A 13,609-nucleotide genomic window follows, 5' to 3' on the forward strand; every position below is an offset into this window, starting at 1 on the left:
TGTTGGTAGGCCTTACCTTGGAATATATGACAACCTATTTCCCCAGTGTAACAGAGTTAGACTTATTTATACTTTCTCTACACATGATTCTTCTACCACTTGTATTTGAACCTATAATTAGCACTATACTCATTAAATATATATCCCAGAGACTTAAAAATCTGCAGTCTGTTCATAATACCAGTTGAGTCCTGAATCTCAGAAGAGTTGTGGCCAACACCTGCTCTCCAGTTCACAGGACTTGCCCAGGACAACTAACAAAATGATGATGATGGGCAGTCCCCATACCAAAAAAACAGAGTATCTACAACTGCAAGCAAAACAGTTTCTTCCATCTGCACCTAAGATCTAAGCCCCCACTCAATCTGAGGCAGAGCAGGCATCACCATCCCAAAATCCTCAAGGTTGAGGAATTTACAAACATAAGGGGGGGATTATAACCATGGACAAAGTAAGCTTATTACTATTGCAGTAATGGAAGAACATGTAACATTGACATAAAGATAGTGGTTACCAGAGGTTCTAAGGGGAGAGAGGGAATAATATGGGGAATATAGGGCATTTTTAGGGCATTGGAATAAATATAAACCAATATAAACTATAGACCTCGGTGACTGGCAGCAGTGCTTCAATTTTTATTCATCAATTGTAACAAATGTACCACAGAATTGTAAGCTGTTATTAATAGGGGAATATATAGGAGGGGGAAGAGGTGGGGTACATGGGACTCCCTTATACTTTCAGTGCAACATTTCTGTAATCTAAAACCACTTTTCAATTAAAGTTTAGGGATAGCCAGCAAGATGGCAGCAGAGTAAGGGGCTCCTAGAGTCAGCTCTTGCTACAGGGCAGTTAATAATCACCCAAATCTATCTAAAGCAACTATTTGGGGGCTCCAGGAAACCAGAAGAACAGCCTGGAACATCCTTAAAAGAATGGAAGAAGGTGACTGCCCATATGCAAAGAAGATTCATGAGTAGAGCACTCCAGACCATGGAGGCTGGTACCCATCCTCCACTGGCAGCACCTCAGGAGCTATTCCTTGACTGGAAATGGAAGTTCCATTTCCCAAAAACAGGAGAGGAAGAGACATTTGGGCAACACCTTCAGTTACTGATTAGTAAATGTAGCAGGCCAAAGTATAATCCTAAGAAAAGCTAAAGTTTGAACCTGTCCAAGTCAGAAAATCACAGTGATGTTAGGGACCAGCTTCTTTCCACCCAGATTGAACTGCAACCCTAGCCTAGCCTTCAGCCCCATCTCTGGCAGGGAGGAAGGTAGTGGCACCTGCACCAGCCTCTCCGGGTAACAGCAGGTACAGTCAGCTGGCACAGACCAAATAGCCAGAAGTGTCCCAGGGAAACTGCAGTCACTTGGACCTGCACTGCATAAAATGCTGCCCACACTTGCAGCTCCATCCTGCGCCAGGCATGGGAGAAAGAGGCATGAAGCTTCATTAGTTTCTCTGGGCAACTACAGTCTAGGCCTGCACAACTTGGATTATTATTCACAGCTATGAATCTGCCCCTCCCTCTGGCAAAGGACAAAGGTGAGAAAATCTTCATCAGCCTCTGGAGTAACACAGGCAGCTTGCGCCTCCACAGCATATAGCACCAACTACCTTCTCAGCTCCTACTACATAACCAGCAAGGGAGAAAGAGCAAAAAAGCCCTAATCTAAAGAGAGAAACTGTACCCAGAATAAGTACATCTAGTAAGCCAGATGCCAAGGCACCAACAAAAAACTACAATTCATACCAAAAAACAGGAAGGTATGGCCCAGTTACAGGAAGAAGATAAGCATCCAGATGACATAAAGGAGTTGAGGCAACTAATCAAAGACATTCAAACAAATTGCCTTAATAAATTGAAGTAGATGGCTAAAGGGATTAGGATATTGAGAAGACATTGGATGAGCACAAAGAATTTGAAAGCATACATAGAAAATAGCAGATCTTACGGGAATGAAAGGTGAATAAATGAAATGAAAAATAAATTGGAATCACATAACAGCAGATTTGAAGAGGCAGAAGAAAGGACTCGTGCGCTTGAAGACATGACTTCTGAGAGCAAACATACAAACGAACAGATGAAGAAAAGAAAGGAAAAAATTGAACAAGTTCTCAGGGAACTAAACAGCAAGAGACATGCAAACATATGTGTCATGGGTGTTCCAGAAGGAAAAGAGAAGGGAAAAGGGCAGAAGGAATATTTGAAGAAGTAATACCATAAAATTTCCCAACCCTATTGAAGGATATAGATAGCCACGATCAAGAAGCACCATGAACTCATATCCAAATAAATCTAAATAGACCAACTCCAAGACACATACTAATCAGAATGTCAAATCCAAAGACAAAGAGAGAATTCTGAGAGCAAGAAGAGAAAAGCAATACATAACATATAAGGGGTACCCAATAAGATTAAATGCTGATTTCTCATCAAAAACCATGGAGGCAAGAAGACAGTGGTATGATATATTTAAAATATTGCAAGAGAAAAACTTCCAGCCAAGAATCTTATATCCAGCAAGATTGTCTTTCAAAAATGAAAGCAAGTTTAGAATATTCACATATAAACAGAAACTGAGAGTGTTTGTAACCAAGAGTCTGGCTTTGCAGGAAATACTAAAGGGAATGCAATAGCTTGAAAAGAAAAGACAGGAGAGAAGATTTTAAAAGAGTCTAGAAATGAAGATTATATTAGTAAAAGTAACAAAGTGTAAAAAAAATGGTGAAAATAAGACATGGCAGATAAAATCCAAAGACCAAAATGGGTGAAGAAAGAAACACTTTTACAGTAATAACATTGAATGTTAATAGCTGTAACTCCCCAATCAAAAGATACAGAGTGGCAGAATGGATAAGGAAATACAAGCCATCTATTTGCTGTTTGTAAGAGACTCACCTTAGACTCAAGGGTTCCAATAGATTGAAAGTGAAAGGCTCAAAAAAGATATTCTACACATGCAGTAACCAAAAAGAAAAATAGCAGGAGTAGATATCAGAAATAGACTTTTTTTTTTTAATTTAACTGGGTATCCTGCATTTTTATTTGCTAAAATTGCCAATGTTTTGAACATTTCTGTGCCTCAGTTTCCTCATCTGTTTTTTTGTCTTTATTTATTTTTTTAATATTACATTCAAAAAATATGAGGTCCCCATATACCTCCCACCCCCCAACCCTACTCCTCCCCCCACAGCAGCAATCTCGTCCATCATCATGAGACATTCATAGCATTTGGTGAATACATCTCTGAGCATTGCTGCACCTCATGGTCAGTGGTCCACATCATAGCCCACACTCTCCCATGTTCCACCCAGTGGGCCATGGGAAGACATACAATGTCCGGTAACTGTCTCTGCAGCATCACCCAGGACAACTCAAAGGTTATTTTGTTGTTGTTTTATTTCTCTCCTTTCCTCCCTCCCTCCCCCAGTTGTCTGCTCTGTGTGTCCATTCACTGTGTGCTCTTCTATGACCACTTCTAGCCTTATCAGCGGCACTGGGAATCTGTGTTTCTTTTTTTTTTGCGTCATCTTGTTATGTCAGCTCTCCACGTGTGTGCAGCATCATTCTTGGGCAGACTGCACTTTCTCTCATGCTGGGCAGCTCTCTTTAAGGGGCACACTCCTTGCATGTAGGGCTCCCCTATGCGGGGGACACCCCTGCATGGCAGGGCACTCCTTGCATGCATCAGCACTGCACATGGGCCAGCTCCACATGGGTCAAGGAGGCCTGGGGTTTGAACCGCGGACCTCCCGTGTAGTACGCAGATGCCCTATCCATTGGGTCAAGTTCGCTTCCCAGAAATAGACTTTAAAAACTCTAGTAATGTGCAATCTGAGAAGGAAGTGAGGAAAAAAATTCCATTTATAATAGAGACTAAAAGAATCAAATATTTAGGAATAAATTTAACCAAGGATATAAAGTACTAGTATTCAGAAAACTACAAAGCATTGTTAAAAGAATTTTAAAAAGAAGACCTAAATAATTGGAAGAATATTCCACACTCATGGATTGGAAGACAAAATAATCATGAAGATGTCAGTTCTACCCAAATTAATATACAGATTCAATGCAATCCTGAGAAAAATTCCACCAACATTTTTTAAATAAATGGAAAACAAGATTATTAAATTTATTTGGAAGGTAAGGGGACCTAAATAGTCAGAAACATCTTAAAAAGGAAAAGGGAAGTGGGAGGAGTCTCACTTTTGGACTTTAATTAATATTACCTAGCTACAGTGGTAAAAACAGCATGGTACTGGCATAAAGACGGACATATAGACAATAGGACCAGTATGATGGTTCAGAAACAGACCCACACATCTAAGGTCAAGTGATTTTTGACAAACCCATCAAACCCACCCAGCTCAAGTAGAATTCTCCATTCAACAAATGGTGCTAGGAGAACTGGCTATCCATGGCCAAAAGAAAGAAAAAGGAGCCTTATATCACACTGTATATAAAAATTAACTCAAAATTGATCAACTAATATAAAAGCAAGAACCATAAAGCCTCTAGAAGAAAACATAGGAAAACATCTTCAAGACCTGGTGGTAGGTAGTAGATTCTTAAAGGAGATAACAGAAGGACTGAGATGGACTACTGGTGCTTAATATATGTAGAAGTTTTAATTAACTTTACTCTAAAAGTGTAGAATATATTGTTTATGGAAACACAATAGAGTAACAGCTGGTTTATAAATGGGAATGTGGCTGGAAAGGGTACTCTAGGGATGTAAATGCCAATTGAAAGAAAGCTAGAGAATAATCTAGGGACTGAATAACACAGTAAACCCAGAGGTGGATGAGAATTGTGGCTGATGGTAAAGAGGCAAGAGTGTCTTTTGTGAGTTGCAGCAGATGCAAGTCACTATTGCAGGGTGGTGGGAATGTGGAGAAGCATGGGAAAAATACAATTGGAGTGACCTATGGAGTGTAGTTTACAGCAATACCATAATATTCATGCAACTATACCAAAGATGTACTGTTTTGATACTGGGGGAGCATGGAAAATGTGTGCCAAATGTATGCTATGGACCATGGTTACTGGTAATAATCTGATATTAGCTCATAATCTGTAACAAATGTTCTACCACAGTGTGGTGTGTTGGTGAAGAGGTGTTGTACAAGAATTCTGCACATATGCATGATTATTTTGTAAGTTCACAATTTCTGTAATAAAAAATATATTTAAAAATAATAATAGGGTAGATTGGGGAAAAACACATCAAATGTAAGATATGGACTACAGTTAGTAGTAAGATTTTGATGATATCTTTCATAATTTGAAACAAATGTCTCACAACAATGCAAGGTGTTGATGGTAGGTTGATGTACGGGACCCCTGAATTATGTTATGCGTGTTTGCTTTGTAAGTTCACAACTTTTACTATACAGTTATTGTTTATGTATGTTCATGTATGAATGATATAATAATAATAATAATAGGGTGGGTTGGGGGGAAAATACACCAAATATAAGATACTTTGGTAAGTATTAATATTTTTTTCTGTTTTGTATTTTTTTTAGTAGTAATATTTTGAGGCTGATCTTTCATCATTTTTAAAAGTATTTCACAACAACGCAAGGTATTGGTGATAGGGTGAGGTATTAGAGCCCTGTATTATGTTATGCATGTTTGTTTTGTACGTTCACAACTTTTACTATATACTTTGTTTATGTATGTTTGTGTGCTATACTTCAATAAATTTTTAATGAAAAAAGTTTATTTTTTAAAAGCAACTGTAAGAATAAAATAAATAGCACAGTAACATATTTGAGTACAAATGGGACTGTATGTTTCTGTGCATGTATGTTTATGTGTGCATATTTCCTCTCATATATAATCCTCTGGAGGTATGATTAAAGACATGACATGTGAGAATGTTTTTTTAAGTTCTTGTATTTGTGTTTCTGTATTGTTCATTCTGTCAATTGATTTAGGCTTTGCTCTAGGTGCTTGAGAAACACCAGTGAATAAAGCAGAAACCAGAAACCTTTCACCTTCTTCAAGCTGATATCGTATAATAGAAAGGAAAGTCAGACAGTAAACAGTAAGCATAATAAAATAGTAGCTTATGGAGAATGTTAACCAGTGATTAGTACTATGGAAAGATAGATGAAAATAAGGGAAATTGGAACTATGGCATATGTTGTGAGTACTGGGTTGCAATTTTAAAGAGGGTGGTAAGGGTAGGTTTCACTGAGGAAGTAACATTTGAGCAAGAAGTGAAAAAGGGGTGGGGGGAAAGTGAACAAGGTGGGAAAAGAGTAATCCAGGCAGAGGGAACAATACATGCAAAGGCCTCAGAGCGGGTGTGTGTTCACAGAACAGCAAGGAGGCCAGTGTGTCAGGAGCAGAGCAGGTCAAGTTGAGGTGAGGTCCAAGGACCTGGGGACAGCGGCAGAGAATGAGAATGACCATTTCAGTTAGTATATGGACTGTGGCTTTTACAGTGAGAGAATTGGGGAGCCAGTGGAAGGTTTTTGAAGAGAAGAGTAAAATTATCTGACATTTCTTGAGGATCATGTGGTTCTATGAGAACAGACTGAAGGGAGGCAAGAGTGGAAGTAGGGAAGCCAACTAGGAGAGTCTTGTCATAATCCAGGAAGAGATGATGGTGATGGCAGTAGCAGTGGTCTTGCCAGAAGTAGCCAGATTCTGGATATATTTTAAAGGTAGAGCTCACAGAATTTTCTATAGGGCTGATGTGGGATTTGGAAAGTAAAGGATGCCTCCATACCTTGAGCAACTGAAAAGATAGAGTTGCTATCAACTGAGTTCAAGAAGGTTGGTAAGAGGCAGGGAGAAGTTCAGGAGTTCTGTTTGGAATCTGCTAAATTTAAGATGTCATTTAGATATGTGAGTAAGGGTATCAGTAGACAGTGAAACACAGGAATGTGAAATACAAGGGAGCAATCTGGGTTGGAAATTCCAATTTGGGGAGTCACGAACATAGATATACTATTGTTCAAAACTTTGAAAAAACCATTTTGGAAAACCTGTGCATAATATTTCTTAACTAACCTCATTTAATTTTCCATATCTTTGAACATTTGGTTTAACACAAGTTATCCAGAGTTTACTATCGTATGTTCCTCCCCTTCCCCATTTCCTCTGCAACTTCCCAAGTTCAGGCGCCATTTATCTGTCACCTGCCGCCTGTGGGTTTCCCAACCAAGGCATCCCCACCTAGCAACTAGAACAATGTGATTGAAATATACACCTATGATCAAGCAATAAGTCCTCAAGGATTCCTGGTCACATGCTGAATTAAAGGACCAAAGGCCCAGCCTGCCATCACAATCTGATCCCAGCCCATCTTTCGAAACCTACAACTCCTTAGTCCCATTCACACACATCATGCTCCTTGCACTTTTCCTGTGAATTCCTGCCTTGCCACCTTGTGCATGCTGGTGCTTCTCCCAGAAAAACCATTCCTCTGTATCCCTGAATGCCAAATCCTGATGTTTCTTCATGGCTTATTTGAAGAACCATCTTCAGTAGCTACCCACTTCAGTAGCTCTCAGTTGACTGAAAATAATCTTTCCCTCCTCTGAGCCCCCACTCTATGTCAGGAGAAAGAGCATGGCATGGCAACATCTCCTAAAATGAGGGCAGCAGGATAGCAGCCCCCAAGAGAAATTCTGTGAATGAAGAGTTTTGTGGAAAACCACGCTTGATAATACTCCATACCACAGCCCTTTCTTAGACACTTGTGATATTAAATTCACATATTAAATGCTCTCAAAGTCCTATTGTAAAAGAAAATACATAACTTTGTTTCACCTCGCTTTCACAAATATATTTGACTTTGGAACCTTTTAATCACTGAATGCCTATTAATATCTTATTGGAACTACTGTTCTGAGGTTCTCCCATTAGGGAATTCTCTGACTCAGAACTGAGCACCTGCATTCTAGTCCCTGGGCTCAAGCTCTGGCAAAGTAGCTATTTATCCTAACACAGGTGACATGTTCACACCAGACCACAGTAGGGTGACCATGTATCCCATAATAGGTGGTGGTTTGTCCACAAGCCTAGGTAAAGTAAACATACACCCCAACATGGGTGACATATTATCCCTGTGTAATTATTAATGGTGCCCTTTTCACTCTCAAAAGCATCATGCTTTGAGTAATAAATCATATGGTCACCTAGTTTAAGCCCTCTACCTATAGACTTCATTCCACCCAATTCCCAAAGCAAACCAAATTACCCTATCAAAGAATGGCACATAGAATTAACTCTAGTTAATTACCTAGAATTTCATTTTGTTTTTCTGGGTTCTGGGCAACCATGTGCCCACCTAGCCATAGCTGTTCCCTGACTTCTACCATTTTGACCCAGTCTATATCATAGGACTTGTGCCTGAAACTCTTGCTTCACTCTTTAGGACTTCACTGGAACATCGGCTCTTCTTAAATTCAAATGATTTTGCTATAAAGTTCTGTCATTGTCCCAGTTTCCTCCTGCTCAAGAGGGCCTTGCTTCCAACAGACTGTTTAAAACTACCACATCATCACCAACATCTGAATGTGATGCTTATACCCAGAATCTCCATCTGCGGTGCTCCCGCCACCACCCCCCTCCACCTCCCAGGACTAGGGTTTCCTAGACACTGTCAATAGCCAGGAGGTTTTGAGAGACATGCCCCTCTGGTTCCTAAAGAGTAAATGGTTTTCTTTCCTCACAAGGACCTACTGGTATTCTAATTATAGACTTATTGGTATTGTAGCAATGGAAGAAATTATATCATTGATGTGAAGACAGTGACCACTGAAGGTGCTGAAGGCAGGGAGAGAGAAAAAGAGCTGTAATATGGGGGCATTTCTGGGACTTGGAATTGTCCTGAATGGCATTATTTCAATGACTGATATAGACCATTATATATCCTGCCATAACTTACAGAATTAAGTGGGAGAGAGTGTAAACTATAATCCATGCTTAGTGGCAATGCTCCAAATGTGTTCATCAATTGCAATGAATGTAACACACTAATGAAAGAAGTTGTTAATGTGGGGAGGGATGAGAGGTGTGGGGAGTGGGGCAAATGGGAATACCTTATATTTTTTGTGTAACATTTTGTGTAATATAAGTATCTTTTAAATAAACAAATAATAAATAAATAAGAAAAAAAAAAGAGTAAATGTGTTACTTTCACCACAATGACATCTGGCTCCATGGCTTATGATGCCAAAGAACTGGCTGTGTGACCTTCATCCCATCACCTCCCTTTATGGGCCTCAGTTAAGCATCTATGAAATGAGAGGATCTAGGTTGGGTCCAAGGTTCCAATCAACTCCAAGGAACTGGCTCTACAGGCTCTTCTTCGAACCTCACCCATTTCCATTCATGCCCTTCTTCTCTACCACCTCTTAAAGGTGGGGTCTCTTTCCACATTCGTTTTCCTCTCCCTCAGAGCATGGCAGAGGACTTTGAGCATAGCTGAAAGTCAATAAATATGTGTTGTATATATGTTTAAAAATGAGTGAGACATTTAAGCTGAACAACAAAATTCGAAATTAGACTTTGAGATGAGGAAAAATTAAACAATCTAAGAAGGGACCTGATCTGATCAAAGTAGCAAGCTCCACAGAAAATAATTTCTTATCATTTTCAAGCACTTCAACTAGCTAACCACTACTACCAACAACAGCTAGCAGTGGGCATTTGCTATGTGCAAGGTCCAATCCTCTCTTGGCTTCCATGGCGTAACAACTCTGTTCTGGAGATACTATCATTATCCCAGCTTTCCAGTGAGAATACTGAATCACAGAGGAGTTAAGCCCCCTGAGGTCCCCTAGTACCAACAACGTATTCGAACCCAGGTAGTCTAGATCCAAAGTCCACGTGCTCCTCCCTGGGGTAGCCTGCCCCTTCCTCTCTTTCCCTGGCACTTGCTCAAGTGACCACCCCAACCACCCCCACATTATTCCCCAGACAGATACTGAGACCCAGAGAAGTTTAAAGACTACCCAGTGTCACAAAGCTCATAGTACAGATTCATCTGATCCAGCATCCCTTTTTATAACACAACACAATACAATACAATACAATAGGTGATATAGCTGCCCCACCTACTACCATAAGCCTTGGGGACATCACTGGCAGCTGCCTGTGAGAAAGGGGCACAGGTGCTCAGAGAAGGCTGCAGGTAGGGGACAGAGGTGTTGGAGATGAAAAAGTAAAATTGACAATGAATGGAATGGGAGAGGCCTGTTGGGGGAAACAATGAAGCAAGAATAAACAGTCCTGGGTGACACCTAGAAGGGAAGGTAAATGAGCATTAGGAGACAGGAAAGGAAATAGGACAGTGAGGCCCCAAGGTGTGAGGAAGGTAGACAGGGAACAGTTTAAGGAGAGAAAAATGACGTTATTGTAACTGCCTATGTATTTCAGCCCCAGTTCAAAAGTTATTGAAAAACATACATTACAAACTTAGTAAGTTTAATTTCAGATCGGGAAGCAGCATTCACAAGAGAATCTGTGTGGTATGTGGCACACAACAGGCACTCAATAAATGTTTGTTCCAAATGAAAGAGGCAAAAGGAGGAAAATCTGTGAAATGCTTTCATAAAGGGAAATAGACCTAAGGGAGTAGGTGCTCAATAAATATTATTTTTTATTTGTGTAGAGTGAGAAGCCTAGGGAGTTATAAAAGACTAGCTGCTACATTCCCAAAGAGCTCTCAGCTTCTGATTTCAAGTCCAACAAACTCCCTGGAGAGACTGTGGAATTTCTCACTGGGGGACTTCTTAAGCATTCTTAGATGAGCCACTTGGAAGGGGTGGTTTAAATGACTTAAAAACCACTGAATTGAGGGGCTCAACCAAATGACCCTGAGGTCCTTGGCAGTCCTAATCTCCATATCATGCAACGCAAAGCTGACATCTCCACCCTGCTCCCCATGGGACAGAAGTGAACCGTGGACCAGCTGACATTGCTGTCCCATCAGGCTGCGGATGGCTGAGGGATTTGGAAGCCTTCCAGTTGTGAAGGACCTGGGTAAATTATAGGCCATTAATTTCATGAAGAAATAAACCCCGGAGAGCCCCTTTCAAACATGCATGCAGAAAAAGAGGACAAAATACTGAGGAGATTATCTGCTCAGAATTTGCTTTAAAAGAGCCCAGGCAGCACTCATCTATTTTTGAGAAAATATATGATTAACCATAGTTAACTCTGAATTCAGATGATGTGCATTAGACCAGCTCCTCAAAGTTTGAGAGCATTTAATATTATATATCGCTGCCATTTGGACTAAATTGTTTTTTTAATGTACACAATATTACAAATTTAATTTGAGCTGTTTGAATCAGTCTGTAAAAAAGATTTGATTATACCTGAGTGTTCTGGCCCCAGTGTTTCCATATCTCAGTAATCTTGGCGGTAATTGGCTGATTAGGCGTCTCACACTCCATCTCTGCCTCAGTTTCCATGGTAATGTTACAAGAGCTATTATAGATGAGAACTTCATCTCTTTCCACTTTAGGGCTGAAACAAGAGGGGAGGTTAAATGATGTGTCATCAATCTTAATGAAATGCAATTATTTTTACTCTTATTAATCATTGCAAGCCATTAGCTTGTGGCAACTACAGGCCACCATTTGTCAAATTTTGCAAATTTCTGTAATTTTGTTTCCATTGTTTTATTGTTTATTTGTTTTTCTTTTATCTACATACCCTGCAATAAAAATACACGTGGTAGATAGCTTTCACTGAGACCTTTCTCTTTTTCGTATCCTATTAGGAACACTAGCAAAAGCTTCTCCAAGACCAACTTAAGTAAAGCACAGACAAAAATAATTTTGGAAATGGAAGCAAAGGTTGGGGAGAGGTTAGTTTTTGGGGGTTTTTTCCTGCTTTTTTTTCTCTTCTTTTCCCTTTCCCTCTTCCAGCTCTTACTCACACTTAGTGTCTGGGGAGTGAAGTGCCTGAATTCCCCCAGGGCAGATGGAGAAATTGGAAAACCCACACAACTGGCTAACTGGTCCCTAATTCCAACTGTGAAAAAATGAGCTCATTTAGGCTTTCAATTCCCTCTCCCCAGCTGATAGCAATGAGGCTCTGTTGCTAGCAGTGGAACATTAACTTAGTAAATTAATTAAACTTACTTAACAGCCCAGACTAAGGAGATTCGATATATGTGCCAGTTATACTACCAGCCACTCGCTTTAAAAGTCCTCCTGCTTTAAGGAGAGAAGCCAGACTGGATTTAAAATGAAAAACAGCAGTGTAGCATTACAGGAAGTCTAAAAATATGTGGTCCAGAAGAGGGGAGAGCATGGATATTGAAGGATATCATCCCCAACAGGTGTGATACATATTCAAGAATAATCCTGGCTTTAGGCACTGTCACAACTAATGCAAAGATTATTAGCATTAATAGTGCCTTATATCTTATCATTTTCAACAATTTCATAAGCATTTTTTCATTTCAGTCTGTAAATTAGGTAGGAGTGCAAAAGATGGAACCCAAAGACATAAGGACAATTGCACTAAATCCCACACAAAATTATGGTACCTCCATGATTCGAACTCAGGTGTCCTGTATCCTGGAGCAGCACTCTCAAGTTCTGAGAGTCCCCAAGACGGCAGATCCCATGGGAAGCCAGGAAAGGGTGGGAAAAGGGGCAAAAGGTCACTCCTTGGGAACCTATAAATCATGCTGAGGTATAGCATCTTTTTTCAAATCAATGTCAAAATGGTTTCTACCATAATTGAGGAGAAATAATGAGCAACATAACTATCCCTCCCCTCTCCCCCACTTAATCTTCTCTTCTTCATGATAAAATAGTCTCAGCTCTATGTTCACCTAAGGTGGGACTTTCATGTCCACTGTCCTCTAGACCCACCATAGAGTGCCAATAATTTAACATCAGGCCACCGGGAAATGAACATAGGTAGTATAGGCTGGCCTCTGGAACTATGGTCTTGATCTGAGCCCTCCCTCCCATGGTACCTGAGACTGTGTTTGTTCTGCAGCCTCTGTGCTTATACTAAGATAGTGGCATACTCAAAAATCTCAAAGCTGCAGGTACTTGAGGATTTCACCATTCTGTATTTGTTCAAATATTCTGAGAAGCATTAGCATGCAAAGGTTAGGCTTGGAATCAGACCAGCTAGATTTTAATCCCAAACAGATACTATCTATCTGTGTAACCTTGGAGACATGCTCTCTAAGCTTTGGTTTTCTCGTTATAAAATGGAATTTCTAATAATTGAGCACCTATTTCACACAGGTTCCTTTTTTGCTACTGGGAAGGGGGGGTTCAAAATAGTTTGAGAAGCTCTCCTTATATATTCCAGTCATAAATGACTTATCATCAGAAATGAAATGCATTTGGCTTACCAAACTACCATGCTCTTTTTCAATTGGTTCTCATATTACTTTCATTTCTGAGAGTTCACAAACCATCTGATTGATAATTCATTCTAGAATTTGACATCAAGCTTCTCTGTCTAACGTTCCAGAATTCTCCCCTTTTTCCCTTTAAGGTAATTCAGAGACTGTTTGCCCATCACCTCTTTTCTGTTTTGTGCACGCTTTTCTGTGGTTCATTATCATTAGTGGATCCTGAATCACATGAGCAAGTTCT

The 13,609-nt window shown here is 40.0% G+C and overlaps 1 protein-coding gene across 9 annotated transcripts in view; it reads right to left on the bottom strand.

The window, feature by feature from the left end:
• The window catches only part of PKHD1 (PKHD1 ciliary IPT domain containing fibrocystin/polyductin), a 568,785-nt gene that overhangs the window by 473,380 nt on the left and 81,796 nt on the right, over nucleotides 1-13,609 (bottom strand). For all 9 annotated transcript variants that reach the window (XM_058306868.2, XM_071218516.1, XM_071218517.1 and 6 more), the window contains one exon: nucleotides 11,354-11,504. In XM_058306868.2, the coding sequence (XP_058162851.1) occupies nucleotides 11,354-11,504 (151 nt within the window). The remainder of the gene's footprint in view (nucleotides 1-11,353; nucleotides 11,505-13,609) is intronic.

Source organism: Dasypus novemcinctus, chromosome 11 (assembly GCF_030445035.2).
Source record: "Dasypus novemcinctus isolate mDasNov1 chromosome 11, mDasNov1.1.hap2, whole genome shotgun sequence".
Classification (NCBI taxonomy): domain Eukaryota; kingdom Metazoa; phylum Chordata; class Mammalia; order Cingulata; family Dasypodidae; genus Dasypus; species Dasypus novemcinctus.